The sequence below is a fragment of the Littorina saxatilis genome, linkage group LG17, assembly GCF_037325665.1.
Source record: "Littorina saxatilis isolate snail1 linkage group LG17, US_GU_Lsax_2.0, whole genome shotgun sequence".
Classification (NCBI taxonomy): domain Eukaryota; kingdom Metazoa; phylum Mollusca; class Gastropoda; order Littorinimorpha; family Littorinidae; genus Littorina; species Littorina saxatilis.
In genome coordinates, this window is record NC_090261.1 from 12140611 (window position 1) to 12165448 (window position 24838).

Below are 24838 nucleotides of genomic sequence, written 5' to 3' on the forward strand. Positions count from 1 at the left end.
AACATAATCATTTTGAACAGCCCACGTTTGACCAGGCTTTAACATGAATTAAGAGCATCCTTTCACTCATACACATAGAGTTTAAAAGTACTGTTTTTCCTCATGGTAACATAATCATTTTGAACAGCCCACGTTTGACCAGGCTTTAACATGAATTAAGAGCATCCTTTCACTCATACACATAGAGTTTAAAAGTACTGTTTTTCCTCATGGTAACATAATCATTTTGAACAGCCCACGTTTGACCTGCAGGCTTTAACATGAATTAAGAGCACCCTTTCACTCAGACACATACAAGAAATCAACACCTTGGCTGCTCCCTGTGAAGAGTGGCTGAATTAATTTGGTAAGTTGACACTGGTGTCACTGTCAGGAAATTTCCCCCCAAATGACCATTTTGCATAGGAAGCTGCCAGGATGTTCATTTTTGGCACATGTCCAAGTGAAAAGAATTGCTCTCATCGTTTGTGAAAGTTTGAACAGATCTTTAATGGTGAACATGTTGGCTACTGTTTACCCAAGGGATAAAATATCTCTAAACACTCGATGATCACATTTATACACAATGATAACTAATCCCTCTTCCTCACCAATCTAACTGAAAATAATGAAAGAAAGAGCAAAACGTTTGAAACTCTTGCAATTTGTGTTTGTTAACAACTCCTCATAACAATTAGATCTTACTATACAGTCCGGAATCCAAAATAATATTTTAATTCTCTTCCTTCATTTGTAAATGAAAATCCTAGATGAAGATAAAACATCCCCAAAGCACACAGAAGGAAAAGAGGTAAACAAATATTGAAGGAAAATCAAATTTCAGATTCAAATACAAACAGTACAACAATGAACTACAGTGTGAAAATAAATAAATATCATAAACAAAATAGTAGAGGAATCAGAAAACTGAGGTGCAAAATATATGATTTTCTTGTAAGTTTACAAATGATGGGTGGCAAAGGACAGTGAATATATATATAGAATAGTAGAGCACATGCTTGCAGAAGACAAATCCCAAAGACAGTTCAGGTCTTTGAAGACAAGAGAAGATATACAAGGGAGGCAAGCCAAGCAACAGGGAGAGACAACTCACCGGCCTTGCTGACACTGGTCTAGTAAAAGCACTCTAATGGGAGAAAAAGATAAATCTAATGTAGAAATAATCATGCATCCAAAGACAAAGCCCATGGAGACTTGATAAGAGCTGTCAGTCGGTTGCATTCTAGCGTGAAAAACTGCACAGCATGGAAAAAGACATCTCTCTCCCCCTCTCTCTCTGTCATTTGACCCCCTCAACCAACTTTCAATGGGACATAGTTGAAGGCATGGGAGTGGGGGTGGGGATCGGTGGGGTCGGTTTACAATAAACTCTGCGTGAAGAAACTAAATCTACAGAATTGTGCCTGACTGAAAAGGCATTTTGAAAGAACAGAAAACAATTACTTTTATAGTATAAATTCAGTCAACAAAAACACATTGTTTGGATCAACGCAAGGTGTTTGGATCAAGAACAACAAAACAAACAAACAATGGAAACAACAAAATCAACAACAAAATCAACAACAACACCAACAACAACCAAAACGAACACACAAAACACAACAATGAGCACAAATGACGGAAGCCAAAATTTTGTGATTCCTAACAAGTCTTAACTTTGAACAATTCAAGGACTGATTATTCTACTTGCATCAACTGTGGCAAAGGGTGGGTGGGGCGGGTTATTATAAACAGAATAAACATGCTACGGTATTCCCATGAACACAACAAGGGTGTATAACTGTCAGAACTGGAAAAAAGAGGATGCCACAATACTAGAATGCTTAACTACCACATGAATAAAACTGACATGCAAAGTAATGACTAATTAGAAAAAAACACAGTAAACACCAAGTTCCAAAGACTTTCGGGCCACTTGTGTGCAAAGTAATGGTGATACAAATGCATATTTAAAGCATGCTCTTAATTAAAATGTCTGAAGATGATCACCTTCGTGCGAATCTGAAAAAAAGCAGAATTTCATAGGACTTATCTATTGAACCGTCAAAGCGAATGAATGAAAACAGTTTAAACCCAACCAACAAATTAATAAATAACACACAAAAACACACACAAAAACCAACCAATGTCCAAAAAAGTTCAAGATTTCTTAATTGTTTCCTTTCATTTCAACAAAAAGAAACAACCCAAACATATGGATGAGTCCATACCAAATTCAACACATGAAATCCGAGTTCAAAACCCACCTTGGCACGTCCAGCAAGTTTGGAAGCGAGTTCTGTGTTCCTGCGATTCTGCTGCTGTTGAGATCTCATCATGGGGTCATGAGCAACAATTCCTGCAAAGAACAGAACTCTGGGTTAATAAAAGATTGTAGAAGTACAAACACTAACAAGAAGAGCAAACGCTCGATCGAGTCACTTTCGCAGTTCTGAATATTATATGAGGTATCAGATGGACAGGAAGAAATTGCTATTCACAACACAATGAGTCACGTTCACATAAAATTTGAGCCCGGTCACTTTTATAGTTTCCGAGAAAAGCCCAACGTTAAGTTGTGTGTTGCCGAACAGAAAAGGCTAGTTATCTCCCTTGTTTTTCTGATAACGTTCGTAAAAGGCTACAGATGTAAATACTTTGATATAAAGAATAATCCTACAAAGTTTCAATCACATCCGATGAACTTTGTCAAAGATATAAAATGTCTAATTTTTCCTTTGACGCTGACCTGTGACCTTGAAAAAGGTCAAAGGTCAACGAAACCATCGTTAAAGTGTAGAGGTCATTGGAGGTCACGACTAAACAAAATATGAGCCCGATCGCTTTGATAGTTTCCGAGAAAAGATATAAAATGTCTAATTTTTCCTTTGACGCTGACCTGTGACCTTGAAAAAGGTCCAAGGTCAACGAAACCATCGTTAAAGTGTAGAGGTCATTGGAGGTCACGACTAAACAAAATATGAGCCCGATCGCTTTGATAGTTTCCGAGAAAAGTCCAACGTTAAGGTGGTGTCTACGGCCGGCCGGCCGGACGGCCGGCCGGCCGGACGGCCGGCCGGACAGACTAACACTGACCGATTACATAGAGTCACATTTTCTCAAGAGACTCAAAAATGAAATATGACTGCCTAAATGGAAGGAAAAAAGTGTGTGTGTGTGTGTGTGTGTGTGTGTGTGTGTGTGTGTGTGTGTGTGTGTGTGTGTGTGTGTGTGTGTGTGTGTGTGAGTGTGTGTGTGTGTATGTTTTGTTTGTGTCTGCTGTGTAAAAGCATCATTTCCGAAAGGGAAGCTAATAATCAAGCCTTCAAAATCATCCCTGAGCTGGTGACTGATTGTTGTGAAGAGCTTAAAATGCATAACCAACACAATCTGTTCATCCCTTGATGTCAAGACACAAACTCACCAGCCAGACTGAAGAGATCACACAACATGTTTCCCTTGATCTTCAGATCCAGTGGACTGTCACTGAAACAGAAGGATAAACTATACACTCGTACAATACAACATGTGTTAAAAGTACAGGGAACTATCCCCTCAAAATCTAACAGAAGTGACATCTATGACATTTGCAACAGAGACTTCTTCTTCTTCAGCGTTCCAGAATTCTCCGGTTACGTGTGAGCTCGTTTGCCCATTTGAGATCGGAAAAATCTCCACTCTTAACCCACCAGGCGGCAGCGACCGGGATTCGAACTCACATCCCAATTAGGAGGCCGACGTCTTACCACCACGCCACTGCGCCCGCCAGCAACAGAGACAAAAAATAACCGATGAACTCTTTCATAACATTTCTTTGCATGTGTGTGGGGATGGGGGGGGATGGGGGGGGATGGGGGGTGGGGGTGGGGGGGGGATGGGGGTGGGGGCGGGGATGGGTTGGGGGTATTAAATCTGCAGAAGTGTTACCTGATACATGATTTACTTACCAGGCGAGGGAAGGGGACAAGTTGACTTCCAGGACCCAGGGTTTGAGGTCGTTGTCCACCAGAATGTCAAAACCATACAGCTCTGCAGTGAAAAGTTAGGTACACATTAAAACCCAGGGGGAAAAAAGGCATTTAACACATTTAAACTCTGCTCATGCACATGGATGCTAAGGAACAGGAGTCAAAAAAAGTACAATCATAAACAACAGCACTTACACCCAGTCTGTGCTAACACATGCATGAGCAGGTTGGACTACGACACTGCCCACTTGCATATATACACACACACACACACACAAGCCAAAGGTAAAATTGCTAAGCACAACTACAACACATGGACACACACCCCAAAGCAAAAACAAAGAAGACCGAACAAAAAAACAAGAGAAAAAGAGAAGCAACAAATGAGATGATGAGGGACTAACCAAAGCAGTTGCTCCTGTAAGGCATGAACATCTTGCAGGCGGTGGCGATGGAGAGCTCCACAGACAGCAGTGTCTTGATCACCACGTCCTCTATCCGCATCATCAGAGCTGCAAACACACCACCAAACCTTGTACCCACAAAATTAACTGTGATAGAGCTGTACGACTTTTTCAAGCATTTAGTTCAAAATGAAAAATGTGTCTGTCTAGTATTCAGTGAGAGCATCTACATGTCTTCCAGGTAAGTTGGGGAGGCAATGTGTGGTAGCTCAGTCTGCAGAGAGCACTGGACTTGTCCTGGAGTCACAGGTTTTGAACACAGCTCAACTTTAGGTGACCATCTGGCACTTAATAAGACCTCAGTCATTTCTACCGGAAGTGCATGTGGCTAATTACATCTAAACAGCATACACTTGGGTAGTGCGACTTTTACTGCTGCTAGCTTTCCACTCGCTTTTCCAGCAATGGGATAATAAAGTATGAATTGAAAGACCAGATGGACAGGCGCAGTGGCTTAGTGGACAAGATGCCAGCCTCCCAAGCGGCAGGTCGTGGGTTCGAATTCCTAGGTCAACGTATGTGCAGCCCTGCTAGTGCCTTATCCCCCTTCGTGTGTACACGCAAGCACAAGATCAAATGCGCACCGTGTCAGAGTTCAGTGGGTTATAGAAAAACAAAATACAAAGCATACATCACGTAGAAACCCGGTCGTGCAAATAAACACATGTACGTGGGAGTTTCAGCCCATGAACGCAGAAGAAGAAGAAGAAGAAGAAGAAGAAGAAAAAGAAGAAGAAGAAGTAGAAGAAGAAGAAAGATCAGATGTTGCACTTACCTGCAGTGTCCCTGCCCATGGATCGCAAGTATCGCAGCATGGCTCCCATGGACCACTTGTTTCCATAGTCCTCTACGTCAGGATCATCATTCCTGGAGAAGAACACATAAAAAGCATGGAAAGGGGGGGTGCATATTGAGGAGATACCTCGACTACACAAAGTATACTTCGCGAAGCTGGCAGCACGGAGCTTTAGCACTGAGTTTTTGGTAAAAAGACTTTGCTAAGTCTTCACGTAGTCGACTTCGGCTCAATTAAGCACAGGCTTTACGGAAAAACAGATCTGGGCAACAATGGTAAAATGCTAACAGGGGTGTGTGTGTGTAAGTGAATGTGTGTGTGCACATAGGGGAGAGGGGGGGGGTTGGGGATTGTGTGCAGCATTCATGAGCATAGTTTATTCCCTACAGCTCTAAAATGCATAAAACTGTTGCTGTTGCTGTTTCTCATGGGGAAATGAATGACACTCACTTGACGTAGTCGTTGCTCCTCTTGTTGACGCTGTAGTTTGTCAGATGCATGCACTGGTTGCGGATGTGCTTTGTGCTGCGCTCGTACTTCACTGTTGCAAACCTTTGAAATGAAAGAAGGTATGTTGTAACATTAAAACTTATACACTGAACATTTTCCTTCCTACAAACTAGGGAGTAACTAGAGTCACACTTTTCATGAAACGTGATGACAACAACTGTTAACATACATTGCAACAACATGCCTGTATGCTTATAATAATGGAATGGACTTAAATAATGTTTAAAGAATCACTACTGCCCTTACGTGATTGATACTTATGTGCTTGGACGCAGGTGTTTGAACTGCAGTAATCATGAGAAAACACAGGGCGGGGATGTAGCTCAGTCGGTAGCGCGCTGGATTTGTATCCAGTTGGCCGCTGTCAGCGTGAGTTCGTCCCCACGTTCGGCGAGAGATTTATTTCTCAGAGTCAACTTTGTGTGCAGACTCTCCTCGGTGTCCGAACACCCCCGTGTGTACACGCAAGCACAAGACCAAGTGCGCACGAAAAAGATCCTGTAATCCATGTCAGAGTTCGGTGGGTTATAGAAACACGAAAATACCCAGCATGCTTCCTCCGAAAACGGCGTATGGCTGCCTAAATGGCGGGGTGAAAAACGGTCATACACGTAAAATTCCACTCGTGCAAAAAACACGAGTGTACGTGGCAGTTTCAGCCCACGAACGCAGAAGAAGAAGAAGAAGAAATGAGAAAACAGTAGAAACCCCTTTACAGAAACCCCCAACTTAAAACTTCCTAACTTTTTTCAATTTTTCTGTTCATGCAATAAAATGTTCTTCCATTGTAAAACTCACTCCTTTTTAAGAGCAGATTTTCTCAGACTTTTCTAGGCATGAAAAAGGGGTGGCTGGGAGATGGGGGATTCAGTCAACAGCAAAATTTCTCATCCAACATGAGGATTCCGATAAAACCGAACTGCCGGACAACTACAGTCGAACCCACCTAAAACGAACACGCTAGTTACGAATTTTGACTTATAACGTATTAGTTTTAAGTTCCCAACTGAATACCTCTTTCTTCATGCTTAAAAAAAATGCTTAAAACGAATTCTTTGTAACGAATTTATGCTTATAACGAGCACTTTTTGGATTCCCAAGCATGCATAATGTCTGTAATTTACTCACGCTTATGACGAAATCTTTCCGAGATCGACAAATCATGGGAATTTGAGAAGTTTGAATGTGTCAAAGTCTTCCCTTGCGTCGACTGCTTGAACCATCGCTCAACCGATCACTGAATAAAGTTAAACTGATTACACTGTACTCACAAAACAATTTAAAATATGAGTGTTTGGTTTTCTTTCCAAGCGGGCGCGGTTTATTGTTGTTATTCTTCGATACAACCTCTTTCAGTTCTATCAGCGTTCAAGCGTACTGCGTTCCGTAGCTACGCTGCCCGCAAAAGTCATCGCAGTTTGTGATGACCGAAGTATTCATACGCCTTATGTAACCTTCGCGGGCGCTCGGTACTTTGTACGCGGTATCCCATAAGCCTAAACATTCGGATCGGAAATGCTCGCGCTTCCGGTTGGGATAACGCACATGGCAAACCTCGCTGTAGTCGATATAAATGCTGTTAAAACGCAAAAAACGTCCGGGTAATTGCGAAGTTGAAGGTCTTGTTCGTATTCCTACATTGATGTGTAGGATGTGTAGGGTGACCTGCCGTTGCTTTCCATTGAAAGCGGCAAGGTGAGTTATCGGCAATGGATGAAACATCTGTGTGCTCACTCTCACTCAAACTCAACAATCATCACTCAACATGAGACACACATGAACATGTAACTGAATATGTCACTTTATTGTCCAAACGTGAAGCAGCATGAAAGTTGCGAAAGAAACAAATTGAAACACCATAAAATGTACAAGACTTAAAAAAAAAAAATCAATCAATTTTCTTAATACGAATTTTGGTTAAGACGAACTTTTTTTCCGATCCCCAGTGATTCGTCTTAAGCGAGTTCGACTGTAACTGGACCACACTGTTGCCATGATCACAACTTACCGAGTGAGGCCTTCCTCATACAGGTAGATGACCAGGGGGTCATAGGACGTCACAGCAACATACAGACGTACGTCAAACTTGAAACCTGCAAAAGAAGTACTGATAGAGTAAGGTTAAAACAATGTTGAAAATGTGTTCAAACACGTGTTGCCCAAAGTATCAAGATTATTGGTACATGATTCAATATCAAGATCAAAACTCAGTATTTAAAAGAAAACACACATGTCATTAATACTACTAATAATAACATTGTTTTCATAAATGGCATTAACCAGGAATATCCTGCTTAAAGAACTGTACAAAAAATAAAAATAAATACAATCATACAATCTGAAATGTCTTAATTACCAAGACAAATTACAAAAGGATTTTAAATCCAGATGGAAACAAAGTCAATAAAAAGGAACAGTTCAGTTATTGAAAGGATTAAGTTATTAAAAAGATACTTTACTATACAGAGTGGCATTGCTATTCAGTCTTTAAACTGGCCAACGCTACATGTATAATGAGTTAAAGGATGGGGATATTTCACAACATACCATCAATGACGAGAGGGTTGTGGAGGTAGTGAGACACGATCAGGTTCTCATCTAATGGCACTTGGTCAGGCTGTAAACAGACATACACAAACACTTGCATGTACAAGGGAACATCCACCCCCCCCCCCCCCCCCAATCTGTATTGAACACCTCCAAAAATACAATCAGACCCAAACCCCTCAGATTGGACAATAATGAATGCATTATATAAGGATAAGATTTTTATATAGTCCATGAGGGTAACCTCACAGAAATTTGGGCTGCTTTCTCCCTGGGGAAAGCGAGCTGCCATACAGTATACGGCGCTACCCATTTTTTAAATTTTTTTTCCCTGCATGCGTGTATTCATGTTACCAAGCCCTGAGACTTAATGCCGTGTGAGATGGAATTTTTTTACACTTTATTTCAAGTCACACGGGTATTTGGTGGACATTTTTATCTATGCCTATACAATTTTGCCAGGAAAGACCCTTTTGTCAATCGTGGGATCTTTAACGTGCACACCCCAATGTAGTGTACACGAAGGGACCTCAGTTTTTCGTCTCATCTGAAAGACTAGCACTTGAACCCACCACCTAGGTTAGGAAAGGGGGGAGAAAATTGCGGCCTGACCCAGGCCTGAACACGCAACCTCTCGCTTCCGAGCGCAAGTGCGTTACCACTCGGCCACCCAGTCCCTGTAGTATGTTTGTGAGCAAAGCTCTGTGTGTAAACACTAATATTGTAGTGCTGGCTAAATGGACTCATGAAAACTACTGGACAATGAAATGAATGAAAAATCATAAATGATGTAAACATGTCTTGTCTGGTCCAACTTACATGGTTGCAAAGGAAGACACCACGGCCGCGGGATGAGGCCACAGGTTTGACAATCCATGGCCCCCTGTCCTTCAGAAATTGTGCTGCAATCATCACAAAGAGAAAACAGTGTCATGTAATAAACAAGACAGAATACAGTGAAGTCCGGGTACAACGAATCTCAAGGGAGATACATTTTAGTTCGTTATATCAGCAATTCGCTGTAGAGTTTTCAACCCTAAATGGCCTTAAGACAAGTTTTCCCACTCACCTTCAAATGATCGTCCCATCGATCTTTCCTTGGAGAGTACAATCTCTGCATGTTTTCAACAGCTTCATAATATAATCCATAGAGAGAGGCATAGTTCAAATGTTCACTTTACTGTCACAATTTTAGAAGTAAAATTTAAAAAGTCGTGTAAAAGCATGTACATGTACATTCTGATCAATCTCCGATTTCATGGTGTCCACCAGTTCTGGTGCATGTACTACCCTGGCCAAGTTTCCTCTCAAGACATCAAAGAGACCGCCCTATAGGTTAAACTCCCCATAGGTAAGTGTTTCCTCTCTCATATGAAAGGGGAACCACCTCTCATAGCTAAAACTGGGTCAATGACCCCTGGGAAGAAGGTCAGTGTCTATAAACAAGGCCCCCCAGCTATCACAATGGACCTGCCTTTGATCTTGCCTCACACGCAGATCGTTGTAGCCTTGTGACTTTTAGAGACAAAGCGGCTCTGGGCCGATGAAAACGTGTTTGTTAAAAGAGGGGTTCGTAATGCAAAATGAGTTCAAAAGGTTTGATGTAGCCGGAAAGTAACAAGTAAGAAATAGAAGGCTGTCTGCCGAGAAATCAATGGCAGTTTGTTATAAGAGGGATTTCGTTATACCCAGGTTCGTTATAGCTGGATTCCACAAGTCACCACCAAAAATATTATCTTGTCTATTTTTGGCTTCTTGAATTTTGTAACACTTACAGCCTTATTGATTCTTCTTGTTGTTTCTTTGTTCTTTTTTTTTTACCCATGCAAGCCATGTAAATAAGTTTTTGTTTTGTTTTTTACTTTCAAAATTCTAACATTTAAATACTGGAGTAAAGAAGAGAAGTCCATGGGTGGGACAGAAAAATGTCATGAATCCTGAAGAATTTTAAGGGGGGGGGGGGGGGGGGGGGTCTGGGGGCCCCAAGACGCTGAAGGATTTGTATAATCATCAACCAAAAAAACGTCACCACAGACGTTGCAAGTCCGGATTTCCGGCATATACCGGAAGAATCCCACCCACGGAAGTCAATTAAACACTCTCAAAAATCTTAATTCTTATCCAACAATTTGTTTCCTTGGTTCCAAAAGAACATCCGTTTCACACATTCTAACAACAGAAATAAGGAAAAAGTACTCACAACAAAATTCCTGATATTCCCCAGGCAGGACAAAGCTTTGTGGCACAAAATCAAAGTGCTTTGCACCCTGAAAACATGAAGACATGTGTAAAGATTAGCTTCATTATTGTCTATGTCTTTCTTTTCAACAACATTGGAAACAGAGATTACGGTAGAGATAGAGGAAGAGTTAATACAGCGGAACCCCACCCTAATGCCTCTACAATAAAACTGGAAAGTCGGGTCCAAAAGTCGGTTCCACAGTATCACAGAAACTAAATCATTCTTACTCATGAGATGCACACCACGTTGCTAATTTTGAAACAAAATAAAATGAATAAAAAAGAGATATTTTTCTCCATCACCTCAAAGTTAAATAAATATGCTGAGTGTTAACTCTGTGTATAAGTGTACATTGTCAACCTACCCATGATTTCATTGACCGACAACGTGTTCATTTCAACGTCAACTATGACCTATATGCTTCCTCTCACGTTTCCTCCCTTAAACAATACCCATCAGTGAAATGTTTAGAAGCAGACTCAAACAACAGATACTGTACCTTTATCTGCTGCATGCGCTGAATGTTCTTGTACAGTCTGTCTTTTCTCGTCAACTCGTAAGACCTGATCCACATACAAATGATGATAACTTAAGAATGGAATTAAAACAAGAGATATCTTAGACAGTCAAGGGAAAATCAGTGCATGGCCTGTTTAAAAACACCTCCCGCTGGAGGGATTTTGCAGCCAGCTCAGTGAAGATAAAGAGGGAAAATGTTTCTCTGCGCGTGCGCCAGCGAGCAGGATGTCCTAGAACTGTAGAAATAAATGAGTATATGATTATAAAACACCGTACTTGACATGAAAGGAAATAAAAGCTATACCTATGGTGAGCTTAAACAAAATTATGAGAATGAACATCAAGAAGAGTTGAACAACTCTGAAATCCTGTGCAACATCCTTCACTGGTCACACTAGATTTTCAGCCAGTGTTACATGTACCAAAAGAGACACATTATAAGCTCCCCTAGGAATGAATTAGTCAAGGACATTATTTTTCAGGCTAAATTATCTGGCAGTTCTGAGTAATTGTTTGACAAACTGACATTGATTTGGTATTTTCACACTTTACCTGTTTCGTTTCCAGTAAATAATTTTTATAGACCTTTGCATTTACTTGTATTTACCGACGGGCGCAGTGGCGCAGCGCAGTGGTAAGACGTCGGCCTCCTAATCGGGAGGTCGTGAGTTCGAATCCCGGTCGCTGCCGCCTGGTGGGTTAAGAGTGGAGATTTTTCCGATCTCCCAGGTCAACTTATGTGCAGACCTGCTAGTGACTTAACCCCCTTCGTGTGTACACGCAAGCACAAGACCAAGTGCGCACGGAAAAGATCCTGTAATCCATGTCAGAGTTCGGTGGGTTATAGAAACATGAAAATACCCAGCATGCCTCCCCCGAAATCGGCGTATGCTGCCTGAATGGCGGGGTAAAAACGGTCATACACGTAAAAATCCACTCGTGCTTAAAACATGAGTGAACGTGGGAGTCTAAGCCCATGAACGAAGAAGAAGAAGAAGAACTTGTATTTACCTGAATTGACAACTTACAGTACACTGTGCCCTTAATGTATAAATGAAAACACCACACATGCACACATTGTTTGCTTTTTGTTGTCGTTCTTCCTCTTTGTTGTTTATTGAATGGTTTTGTTGCCCGTTAAAGCAAGTTACCCAGAACGTAAGCTGACGTCCTACGTTAGACAGCAAAAGGGTTAACCTAGTTAACTACAGCTGTACTTGAAAACAACACTCCAAGCTAGCACCACTCCTCTTCTAACCCATCCTTCTAAACATTTCTGATTTACCATTTTTTATTTCATATTCTTTCCTAACCAAGATCAATTATCATTCATCAGACCTGGGGAAGTGGTTGATTTTCTGAAACTCTGTCATGGTGCGTAGTGTGAAAGGCTTGAGATGAGAGTTGGTCCACACAATGTTGTAGTCCTGGCTGTTGGGGTGGACCTCATGAAATCCATGAGCTGCCAGGATGTTGCGGATAATCTTGCATTCTGTCGACCCAAACTTGAAGGCCAGGTGATACCTCTCTGTAAAAAGAATGCAGGACCAGATGCATTGCGAATACATGTAAAACCTTAAGATTCCACGTAAAAAACCCTAACTTGGAGCAAAACAGAATCTGACAATTCAAATGTATTCACAGACAAACACTAACTAGAACCACAACATTATTGACAGACAAAAACATTAATGATGGGGGAAACATGACACCAAAGACTATGACTGTGGATAATGTTGCTGAAAAATAAATCCTAGTTGCATCCCTGGTACTTAAAATGACACTGCCCCTTCTTGTCATACGGTATGCTTTTATTGTTTTAACTTTCTGAAAGAAAACTGTGGCAATGTGAAATACAGATGCAAATCAACACAGCTCAAATGCACAATAGTTGTGTTTTTTTTATTTTTGTGATTACATCACGACACATAAACGTAAGCATGCTATTTCATACCTCCAACAGTTTTGAAGTTCAAGTGTTTTTGGAGAACACTGCCGGCGTTGAACAAAACAGTGGGTGTTTTCTTGGCGAACCCAGTCCAAATAATGTTGAGGTTTTTGTCCCTGCACACAATATTCTGATTGAAGATGGAAACAGCTACAAGGAATGGAGCTCAATGGATCTTAGAACAAGGAAAATAGAAAAGCATACAAATCACACATTTTTCACGTAAAAAATGTTTCAAATGGCGTACAAGCTGTAACTGAAACTGAAAAATCAAAACAACTTCCAAAATGCTTGGATCAAAGAAAAATTAAACAACAACAAAAACAACGACAAAATAACAAAGCTACAATTCTATCTTAGTCTAAACACTTCAGACTTCTTGTCCTACAGGCCAAAGCATTGTCGCTTATTTAGGACTGGACTGGGTTATGCGCTAATTAAAAACTACAATGAGGTGCTAACTGCAGTTAACAGTTTAATATTCATCTGCGTTTTCTAAACAAGGGTCCTGGCCACAGGTTAAGCAACGTCAGAGACAGAGAGAAAAAAGATCAAGAGAGAGAATTAGAGAATAATTTTTCGACAGCTGAAGTGTTACTGTTAGTGTATCAATCAAGTTCCTTCAAACCCACAATAGATTCAGAAATAAGACGTTTCTAGGTAATTGACAGTTACGCTACCTGGCTAAATTATTTTAAGAAGGCAAACACACAGATTTCAGCACATACGCACACATGTACAGGCACACAGAGAAACACACTGACTCCTGCTGCAGAAGTCAATGGAACGAAGAAATGGAAAAGTTAAGTAAAGATGCAGTTTGAGCCTAATCAAACTGTAAATTGTAACAGGCATATGGAAAAGATAACGAAACGTCAAAACAATTCTATAATTTCTAAACTCAAACACAGGCTACACATATTAAACTTGATGGAAGACAGAAGGCAAAATGCTGCATTTCTGTAGCCAATCAAACAAACAGACATAAAAAAGAAAAGAAAAACAGACTTGCTTTGGTGCTACAGCACTTAGCAGACACCAAACTACTTCAAAGATCTGTGTAGCTCAAATAATTTTTTGCAGAGCATTGAACAGTATCTTCATTGTAGCCATAGACTACAAGTACAATGTACAACCGATGAAAGCAGTTTTAAAAAAATTCCTTGTGATAATGTGTACTGTACTCTAGCTTATTTTTTATACAGACTGACAATTACACTTGATGTAAAAACAGTTCTGAATACCCAAAACACTGATAAAGTTGTAAAGCATTAGCACTGCAGAGAAATTATTTGTACTTTTTGGCTACAGCTGCAGGAAATTACCTAGTACGTTGTCTTTTCTTCCTGAAACTGAAACAACCCAGGAAATACACATGTACTGGGAACAAATTAATGAAGAACACAAAAGAATCAATGCAATGGACTTGTTGTGATGTCAGAGTGCACATGTCTGAGTGTGTCTCGTTTTGTTGATGTTGCTCAAAGACTTTGTTATCCTATACATTTCAGACACATTTATTTTTACATTGACAGTCAATATCCCTGTGGCCAGAATTTCCAAGCGTCAGAAAAACCTCTTTTGACCACCCCCCCCCCCCCTCCCCCAGTGGGGGAAAGATTACGCCAAGAACTGCCTGAAACTTCTAACCCTAATGCCAATACCTTCACAGCCATTTTCTCAAATTAGCTGAAGGATAATAAATACTAGCAACAACCAACCCTGCTTATGTTCAATACCACAAGAACATTTTTTCTCCACTTACCGACTGTCATCTTCTTCTTCTTCCCCGTCATCAGTCTCATAGTCTGAGTCGTGTTCGCTGCGCTCCTCTCCGTCGCTCTGCTCGGATGGCGTCAGGGACCCACCTCCGTCAGAATCGTTCACCCGTGACGCCATACTTCACCCAATCAAAATACCCCTAGACTCTGTTTCAGTGGTCAGTCAATCAGTCTTCTGTTCCTCCTGTTGTACGGTTCTGAGAAGTTCATGACATTAACTCCTCCTGTCTTGCTTCCTTTGCTGAAAATGAAACACAGAGCAAGAGCTGTATAACAAAACTAAAAGTGAACGCATGGCAATATCAGTTATGGGATCTTGGTTTAAATTAGCAAAAAGCTAAAAAATTCTTTTTAAATTGACAAACAATTTTGCCGTCACGTTAACACTGAGCTGACAAACTTTTTAATTTCACACTGGGAAAAAAGTGTCACCAAGAACTGCCGTCAACTTCCAAAATGTGTCAAAAAATTGTATGGCCATTTTGCTGAAGAATCCCAGCAACATTCCTGTAGTTGCATTTAGCCAGAACCAAAGTTTGTTGGAGTATTCAGTTACAGCGACATATTACTTTTTGCTCTTGAGATAGATCTGCTAACGTCAACTGTTTGTTTCCAAGTTCTGCAGCATATATATATTCTATAATACCATACTCCTTTTCAGGTTATGAAGCTACAGGTGAAAATCACTATTGAAAAGTCTGAGTGAACTGTCAAACTTGATGGAAACATTAAAGCAATTAGCTGTGTATACTATACATGTCATTTCTGACAGGAGTTGGGTTGTAAGTTTTGCTTATAAATACAATCTAACAGTAACAACCAACACTAACAAAAACACACAACCATGAGTTCCAATAAAAGCAAAGAAGCTATGGTTAGCTTAGAATTGTTCAGAGAAAAAAGCAGTAAAAGTCGAGCTATTGGAGAAGAGAAAACTTCTCTTGCTCATTGCGTGATTACACATAATCATGATAATGCATAACATTATTAATACAAACCGGTGCAATATTTCTTCATTTACATGCTTGACTAGAAAGCTAAGCTATCTGATCTCAGCAATTACCACTATAACCACTGCCTTTGCACAACTTAACACCTCAAGGCACAGCTAATGTAATATATTTTCGAGCCCATTCATTGTTGCTGATTGATCAGGCATGGCCTAAACAATACTGAGTAGCGTGCAGGGCCACAGTTTGGATAAAATCTAATCCCTTATGGACACAGGCCTGGGCAAAAGCTACTCAGCAGTCACGTAAGGTGCCATACGTCTCCCATGCAAAGGCTCTACTTATCTGGTATAGAATATTGCTTGGACTTGGAGCTAGCCTTCGTTTTCAATAGTGGATGTTGTTTCTTTTATCTGTGTATAACTTGACTACAATTTGTTTTGCAAGCTTACCCTTCGCATCCTAAACTTATGCTATCAGCATTCAAGCAAGCTTGCACGAAAGCTAAACACTGATATTGGAACTGAATGTCTTTTAACTCTTCTTCCTACCTAAGCATATTCAACTTGTCTACAACTTGTACATGTCAGATTTTGCATGGACCAATTAAAAATAAAAACCACACACAAACACACACACACAGCATTTTGACTTGGCACTGCACATGGGTATGTTTGTTACTGTAAGCTGCAGTCCCTATGCAAACGAAACTGGACCTCGATAGACTGTACGTGGTAGATCAACTAAAACTGACGCAAAGAGCTGGAAAAACGCTCATAAAAGAGATAATGGACACCCAGATTTACTACAGCGCTTATGGACGAATTGTTTAATCACTAATCATGCTTAAAGATAAACTAACATTAGACAAATGCTGGCAGTTTACATGTTGTCATGGTTGCAACCCTGAAGGTATTCGCACCTGTTTCACCGGAAGTTGTCTTTTTCAAAATAACAATAGAACAAATCTTCAACATATCAATTAAGAACTGAACAGATTTAATCAAATGAATATTTTATACTACGAATGACAAACTAAGCTGCTAAACAACACTTCCAATTGTAGAACCATGAGTGTGTAGATGGCCCAATACACCTTGAACTTTGAAGAAAGCTTGAAGAAAGCTTTCAAGCGCCCAACGTCGCTAGGGACCAAAACGCCAAACCGCACAGAAAACTTAAAGAAAAAATGAATGCCAAACAACTAACCTGACTTCTCCATGAATCCAGATGATGTAAAAACTGACTCATAAGACGTAATTTCAATCAAATATGCCCTTTTCCGTGAGTAATTGGGGCAGCTGATTGACAGGAAGAGACTAAACCGCCATCATGTTTGGACACGCGCAGTTCGACAGAAGTTCACCTTTTAAGTGAAAACCGAAAGTAGAAAATAGGATTGGAAAACTTAAGTGTTCTTGGAAGTTTGTCTGTTACGTTATCATAAAAAAATTAAATGATTTTATACAAATGAATAAACTTTCGCTTTTGATTTATTTAAAATGTCCTGGTTTCTTATATGCGAAACTATATACTAAAATGAGTAATGTCTTTACTAGTGCAGAATCTCAACTTCCGCTAGTGTGCGCGTTTGACACTGGCAGTGGCAGCCGACCATCTCGAAGATGTTTTACCACGTAACTAACATTTACTTTCGTTTCAAACTTTAATCAGCGGTTTTGTGACAAGTAATTATTTTGGATGCAAATTTGGAATTCTCTTGTGTCCATTGTTTGTGCGCTACATAATCCTTTGTCTAATCACAGTTGATGTGTGTAAATTGTATTTTCAAATGTGTATTTTTGTTTTATAAATGAAAAAATATATATATTAAATGACCAATGCTTTGTTACAACAAACGTTGCCATCTTTTAGCGTTTGATTGGTTAATAGTATGCTTGAATATATATGGGTCATTCTCAGAAATGGTGGTCCAGTGAGAGTGAGTAGCCTCAGTAGGGGTGACACATTTGAAATCATGAAAAAGTAAATTAAAATTATTTCTACCACGACTTTTTTTATCTGAATCTATTCCTGAGACATTAAAGCATTGTTGTATGTCAATAAAAATGGTTTCTATACGTTGGTGTTGTTTTTGTGTGCTTTTCAATTGCGAAGTTCGGCCGTTTCCGGATCTCCGAAGCGTTACACGACTTTCGTGATCAACAACATGTTCAGTCTCATGGCTAAATGCAAACATGCAAACACCAACAAATTACTGCAATCGACAGTCAGGAGTTCAGTCTTGGACGTAGCAACACATCTTTGCAAAAACTCACGCTGAATTTGAAGTTACGGGCTTCGAACAAAATATTATGAATGTGGTAACGCATCGTATCCGGACTCGACGCGCGAACATCGGACAGCAATGTGCTCCATGACTTTGCCACATCACGGCTATTTTAAGCTCTTTGGCGCACAGGAAGTTCGAACAAGAAAATGTCCTTTGAATCACAGCCAAATATTCACAGAAAACATCAGAATCATATCATTTGCTGAAACTCATGGCGTCGTTTCCCGACCTACGTTACGACTGAAGATAGTTTTTACTTAATTGTCGAGCCTGCAAAGCTTTGTCACAAACTTACACACCGCGGATGGCGACAATGTAGTGTCGGAAGGATATCGAGTGCAAACAGTCTCTCAGTCTCAAAGCGCGAAGTTTAGCGGAACAAAGCAGCCAAGAAGTTTTCGTATCCTCTGATTGTCGATGTTCGACATTCATCAAGTACTTAAAATGGGTAATCTGAACGCAACAGGAACTTTCAACAAATACAGCAAACTCTGACGAATTGTGTTTTGTGTAGTTATTTTGGGTCAGACGGGTTTTGCCGGCAGGAAAGGCCAAACAGTGCAGATTCATGTCTGTCGCACAGGAACCGAAAGTGGTTCAAGCATTTCGTTTCTGTGTTGCGACATTCACCTTAGTCAGTTCCAAATGTCATTTTTTTACCAATATTAGTTGAAGTCCTTACCTTTCATAACTAGAATGTGTTGGGTAGAACACAAAAATACTGCAGAACTGATAAAAAATGCACAAAGGATTGAAGGCTTAGGTGGTTTAAAGTTGGAATTTGGTTTCCATGTTACAACATTCATCACGTAAATTTATACAACACTTTAAAACGTCTCTTATTCAGCAACCAATAACTCTTTTTGTCTAATTTTTTGCATTTTTATGTATAGCAAACAATAGACTTCATAGTAAAAACAATTATTTTGTATTTCTTGACACTTTATTTTTTACTTTGTATGTACAGTAACACTTTGGACCACCATTTCTGAGAATGACCCATATAATGCAGGTATCACTATCACTATCACATGATGTAATTGTAAGCTTACATACTACTAATGTAGTGTTTTCAATTTTTAGGTATCTTTGGAGCATGAGATTCTCCTTCATCCTCGCTACTTTGGACCAAATCTTCTGAACATAGTCAAACAGAAACTCTTCACTGAGGTGGAAGGGACTTGCACTGGAAAGTGAGTACATGCACATGTAGACTTGTAGTACAGAATTGAATTACCATTGGTACTGTGACAGTACCAGGTTCAAAAAACAATGGCATATAAACATTGATTATGATTTGAGGTTACGATGTGTTAGGGCTGAAGTCTGTGGACTATCGCTTGTGGACATACACACAGACATTCAAGTCTTGTTAGGTCTCTCCATAGATCTGTCAACAACAGCAGCAGAAAGCACTGGCATGGCATTCTTTATTCCTGTGTGACGTGGGTCTCTCTTCTCTTGTCCGACTCGCCAACCTGACTGAAGTCGGGTGGCCATGGCCACAAAAATACAAAGTTGACTGCTTCTTGTTATATGGAGCTCATTAACAGTAACAAAACAGGTCCACTCTCGACTGTGTCTCACAAAATTCTCTTTCTCTCTAAAAATGTATCTCAATACAAATTTAGCTAGGAAAGCAGACAGCATTCAGTCAGTCAGTGAGTCACTACATTGCATAAGACCATCGGCCTGGCCTGTCTTCGAAAACAAGTGGGCGATTCAAAGAAAAAAGGGAACTTGACTTTTTGAGGATGAAAGTCGCTTGTTAATTTCAATGCTTGTTATTCTCTCAGGTGCCAGGAGAATGGTTCCAAATAACTCACTTACTCTTTTACTGTTTTAGTAGTTTTACACATGTCATATATATGCATGTTGGGCGCAAAGTAAGAATCCGGGGCAGAGTTAGAATAATCGGGATTTCCCGAAACCTCATTTGATTTCCAACAAAGCGCCGCATTTCCGGAAACCAGCTGCCTCGTTCTAGAAATGGCAACCCTTCAACTGGCACAAAAAAGTATACCCTTTTCACAGGTCATGAATAAGGTATATGAAAAAGCAAGGTCTTATACAGGAGAAGTCTTGAATTGGGAGTGTGGGGGGGGGGGGGGGGTGTACACTGTGTAACACTTCTCTCAGTGACACTCAGCGAATGCAGCTAGCTAGTTGCTGCTGTCTCGATCTATTTTGAACACAATGATTTTTTTTTCTCAGAGTAGAGTGTTAGTTTGTTACAACAGGCTGAAATCATCTTTAATTTGAATCAACATTTTGCAACAATCAATCACATCAATATAGCGCACAGACTTGCACATTACGTTTCAAGAGCCTAGATTACCATGCAGTGACAAGAGCCTACTCAGTAAAGGGACGTAATGCTGTCTCTGCAGCCCAGAGAGACTGTGTGAGTTTAATATATAATCAGGTAAGACTGACTGAGTAAAAAATTATTACAATCGATAGTTACCAGTGAAAAGTTATATCGGAACACTCTTGTTGTGTTTTTGTTGTTGTAAAATGTAAGATCTGAAACGTTAAAAATTACGTAAAATTGGTGCGTTTTGGTTGAGTGGGATGGGTCGTTGAACTGTGTTGTTACAGCCCGCCGAAGTTATCAAAAGTGTTTTTGCTTTTTGTAATTTGGTTGGTTTGGTGCGTTATACAATGCATCTGCTTTTTCAAGACTAAGCATTGATCACTTTAAAACACAAGGATCATCATGGGCCATCATGACTTGTATCATTTTACATCGCATTCTAAGAAAGAGCAGAATTCTCACTATGCGCGCGGTACATTTCTAGAATTGCGTAGCGCAAAGTTGGAATTCCTACAATGGCGGCCATCAGGTCATTTCCGGAAAAGCGCCGATGACGAGATGGGTCGCAACATGCATTTAGAGGGCTTACTTCCCTTTGTTTAGCAGTTGATACAGTAGTTGTCTCTAACTGAGGAGTTTTGATAATTCTTTCACTTTCAGATATGGCTTTGTCATTGCTGTGACAACCATTGACAACATTGGGGCTGGACTGATTCAGCCAAGCCGTGGCTTTGTCATCTATCCTGTGAAGTATAAAGCCATTGTCTTCAGACCTTTCAAGGGGGAAGTCCTTGATGCAGTTGTAACTCAGGTTAACAAGGTAGTTTGCCTTTGTCATTTGTTTTATTGTAATTTTGCTGATGTGTGCTTGTTTGAAAGGGAGATATGCCTTTTTGAAAAATATTTATGTTGCAATCGCAAAGTTTGTTACATTTTATTTTTAAAATGTAAACAATTTTCAGCTTCTAATTTTTTTAAAGTTTTAATAGTGTCCTTATAATTCAGATATTATAACCCTGGTTGTAAAATACGTACCTTTCATGATTGTCTTTTGTACCTAGATGTGTCCTAGGTCTTAGAGCCTGAACTCATGTCAGTGCAGTGTTAGTAATAGTAATACTAGTTGTTTTCTCAATCATTGATTTGATTCTCATGTAAAGGGTAATAGCTGATATTTTTTTTAATAGACACTTAACTCTCGATGCTGATTTTTTTTCTTCTCTTTTTTTTTTCAACCAAAGGTTGGACTGTTCACAGAAGTGGGCCCTCTGTCCTGTTTTATCTCCAGACATGTGAGTAAATCTAAAATGAGTTTATTACTAAACATTTTTATATAACCTGGGAGATTATCGATGAATTTTAAAACCTCGGCATAAATTTTGTGTGTCCCTTTTCATGTACTGATGCATGTTTTTGCATAATAGAGAAGATTGTCAGTTACAGAAAAAAATGTAAAGCCAAGTGCCATACATACATTTTCCGGTGTGCAATTTAACTCTATGATGCAAGGAATAGGACTCGTTGAATTAATCTTCTACATTGTCTTCAAGTTCTGAAATTTCTTTGAATTGTTTCTTCATGCAGTGACTTGTGTTCATTTCTTGTTGCTGTTTTTGCAGTCAATCCCAGCTGACATGGAGTTTGATCCTAACTCTAGCCCTCCCTGCTACAAAACTAAGGATGAGGTAAGCCAAGTTCTTTGTTGTCTTACCCTATTATTCAGTGATGTGCTTTGCTATTCAACGTCATGTTATTCACTACCTTGCAGCTTAGAGCTATTGACATTTGTGTGAAGGTTTAGAACTTTATTTCTGGAAATGCAATTGAGTTTATCAAGAAGTGTGCATATTCTTGTTATTATTGTTGAACTTGAAGGCATATTAATTTCTTCATCTGCATGAGTTGACAAGCGACATGCTCAGTTTAGCTATTTTTCCTGCAAGTTTGTCATAACATCATTAAATTATACATGTATTTGATAATGGATGTGCTCTTTTCAGTGTTAATTTTATTTTGGGTATCTTTCAGGACACTGTTATTCAACAGGATGATGAAATCAGAATAAAAATTGTCGGCACACGTGTGGATGCCAAAGACATTGTGAGTTGTTACATTTTGTTTCTGGGTGGATATTTTTAAAGAAGTTTTCAATTCATAAAGTAAATGTATTGGGTTGAACTAAGGTTTGAGAATGGTGTTTCAGACCTAATTTTCAAAGGCTAGTAGACAGGTTTAGTTCTGCAGTTGTCAGCTACAAAAATTGAATTTCGTTTCACTTTCAGGCTGGATACCAGCTTTAAGTTTAATTTTGAAAGTTAAGCGCTGTTGCATAGGAGGAGGGAGGGGGTGGGGATTTAACCACTCTTTTGTCCTGATAAAACATTACCATTCTTTTATTGAAACAGTAATTTGTTAAGGCAGAAGAGTTCACATAGTGTCCATAGTGAATAGTACAGTCTTTCATGATACACATTTAACTAGTGTTGTAAGTTTGATCACTGTAAACTACAGAGTTTTGCCTTTGGCTTTTTCTTCTTTCGATGTAATTTGTTCTTGCTTTCATTTCAGTTTGCGATTGGCTCGCTTATGGATGACTTTTTGGGTGAGTAAGATATCCATACATATTAAATGCAGTTAGGTGAAAGACAGAATTCTTGAAAACTGGGTGAAAAATGGCTATTAAATAATTCAACCAATTTGATTGCTTTCTAAATGTTTTCAAGAAATTTGAATAAGGATTAGGATCCATTCATAAATTAACAGTATGCAGCTGTCATCTGGAAATCAGTAAGGAAGATTACGTACAAATAAAGTATGTTTGGAAATTCAGTTTTAGAGTGTGTATTTTGGTCTGTAAATTGTAATAACACGTTGCATAAACTTTAATTTTTTGTGTGCATACAACTTATATTTTAATGTCAAAACTCTGTTCCCAAACGTGTGGTACGCCATACTTATTTATTGATAATATTTTTTTTACAGGTTTGGTGAGCTGAGGTTTGAAACAATGGTGCCCAGTCTGCACAGGAACTGTTTCACTGCAAAGGAATGAATGGCTGTGTGGGTTTGAGAGAGAGACAGAGAGACAGAGAGAGAGAGAGAGAGAGAGAGAGAGAGAGAGAGAGAGAGAGAGAGAGAGACAGAGAGAGACAGAGAGACAGAGAGTGTGTGTGTGTGTGTGATAGAGAGGTAAACATAGGTTTGATGTGCTGATAAAAAAACAAACAGTATTTTACAGTAAAAGTTGTGGGTGCAATCTTTAATAAGGTGCTGTTTATGAGAAACTTTTGACAAGTTGATGATGTTCAGAGTAATAAAGAGATAATGACAGTTTGCATGAAAACAAGATTTTGTGATTGCAAGTGGCAGTGTGTTTTCAACAGTTGAACAAAGTTTGTGAAGAAAAAAACCTTTCATTAAAACATCTTCCATTGAGCAATAAAACAGTTTTTCAAATGTATGCTCATGCTGGTTGATATTTGTTGCTGTATATTTGTGCTGAAATAATGAGATTGCAGATTTTGTGAAAAATGAAATTGTGCCTGACCAGTGTATGGAGTGTTTGTATGAATAAACAAGTGACAAAAATGTTGTGCATGGGAGTGAAATTTGTATGTCTATGCCAAAATAAACTAAATGTTTGTCACAAGCCTATTTTGCATGGTTTTTGTTTGTTTTAACTCTGGATGTATTGTTAATCAAAAAGCATTGAACAAAACTGATGACTAAATATGACCTTATATGCATTTTGGACATTTTTGACACAAATGGTACTAGTATTGGTCGATAATGTTATGAGCAAGAGCAAAGGATGCTAATGATATGCAAAAACAGATTCTTTCTAACTTCAGAAATTTAAAGCTTCTACATGCACCTGAAACAAATACCGAAGTTTCTGGAATTCAACTGAACTGAAAGTATTGAAAATCTGAAACAAATGAGGCATATAGCGCTGGTTAGAAATCTGATAAACAAAGGGAAATAGGCGCTCTAAATGCATCCGACATGTGCAATAGGGTAAGTGAGAGTTATGCGGAACCTGTCTCCTGGTACCTCATCACTGGAGGTTCCGAATAACTCGCACTCCATTACACATGTATGCGTTTAGAGTGCTTACTTCCCTTTATTTATCAGATCTCTGAAAGTATGGAATTTACAGGGATACAGAGTTGACACTGAAAATATTAACTTGTTCAGTGTGTCATAATTTTACAAAAATGTTGGACATAGATGGGTTTTACTATGTCGAGTCAAATAAACTAAAAATGTAAGATACGTAAATGAAATGTTCATCCACTGATGTTTATAAGCACATAATTAGAAAGAGTGTTGTGCAACTTAAAGCCCTCTTTCCAAAATGCTGTTTGAAATTTAAAAAACAAGACAGAGTGAAATGAGCTAATGTCTTATTGGCTAAAATGTCGGCACTCTTTGCTCAAGGCAGGGACTCTAATATAGGTCAATGCTCAAGGTAAAGAGAGAACTGAATTGCATATTCAAGGGAAATCATTGAAAATTGTAGCG

The 24838-nt window shown here is 39.3% G+C and overlaps 2 protein-coding genes across 13 annotated transcripts in view; one reads left to right on the forward strand and one right to left on the reverse strand.

Annotated features, from left to right (window-relative positions):
* LOC138953461 (tubulin polyglutamylase TTLL5-like) overlaps positions 1–17051 on the reverse strand; it is a 61536-nt gene extending 44485 nt beyond the window's left edge. For 6 of the 10 annotated variants that reach the window (XM_070325293.1, XM_070325292.1, XM_070325291.1 and 3 more), the window contains exons 1-17: positions 16914–17051; positions 14739–14995; positions 14299–14325; positions 12980–13089; positions 12364–12553; positions 11006–11069; positions 10465–10531; positions 9084–9166; positions 8265–8334; positions 7726–7810; positions 5658–5759; positions 5187–5278; positions 4352–4459; positions 3927–4008; positions 3404–3465; positions 2247–2338; positions 1094–1126 (exon numbers count right to left, since the gene is read on the reverse strand). In XM_070325293.1, coding sequence (XP_070181394.1) covers positions 1094–1126; positions 2247–2338; positions 3404–3465; positions 3927–4008; positions 4352–4459; positions 5187–5278; positions 5658–5759; positions 7726–7810; positions 8265–8334; positions 9084–9166; positions 10465–10531; positions 11006–11069; positions 12364–12553; positions 12980–13089; positions 14299–14325; positions 14739–14872 — 1401 coding nt within the window. In that variant the 5' untranslated portion in view covers positions 14873–14995; positions 16914–17051. Of the gene's footprint in view, positions 1–1093; positions 1127–1989; positions 2002–2246; positions 2339–3403; positions 3466–3926; positions 4009–4351; positions 4460–5186; positions 5279–5657; positions 5760–7725; positions 7811–8264; positions 8335–9083; positions 9167–10464; positions 10532–11005; positions 11070–12363; positions 12554–12979; positions 13090–14298; positions 14326–14738; positions 14996–16913 lie in introns of all 10 variants that reach the window. The other 4 variants (XM_070325286.1, XM_070325287.1, XM_070325289.1 and 1 more) reach the window with 4 other exon arrangements.
* A 142-nt stretch (positions 17052–17193) lies between these two features.
* LOC138952327 (DNA-directed RNA polymerase II subunit RPB7) lies at positions 17194–23968 on the forward strand. Of its 3 annotated transcripts, none has more exons than XR_011451348.1 (9): positions 17194–17341; positions 19081–19190; positions 20975–21134; positions 21556–21606; positions 21934–21999; positions 22343–22414; positions 22883–22916; positions 23297–23385; positions 23466–23968. XR_011451348.1 is itself a non-coding variant. In XM_070323967.1 (8 exons), the coding sequence occupies exons 1-8, from the start codon at positions 17330–17332 to the stop codon at positions 23308–23310; spliced, it is 519 nt and encodes a 172-aa protein (XP_070180068.1). In that variant the 5' UTR covers positions 17194–17329; the 3' UTR covers positions 23311–23449. The 3 variants fall into 3 exon arrangements, 1 of the variants encoding a protein (XP_070180068.1); XR_011451347.1 differs by having other exon boundaries at positions 23297–23383; positions 23456–23968; XM_070323967.1 differs by lacking the exon at positions 23466–23968 and having other exon boundaries at positions 23297–23449.
* The last annotated feature ends 870 nt before the right edge of the window (positions 23969–24838 follow it).

Bases quoted from the DNA above. Each gene is read 5' to 3' on its own strand.
- LOC138952327 (XM_070323967.1), top strand. The intron at 19,191-20,974 runs GTGAGTACATGC...TTTCACTTTCAG, and splicing joins GAAGGGACTTGCACTGGAAA to ATATGGCTTTGTCATTGCTG. The intron at 21,135-21,555 runs GTAGTTTGCCTT...TTTCAACCAAAG, and splicing joins TTGTAACTCAGGTTAACAAG to GTTGGACTGTTCACAGAAGT.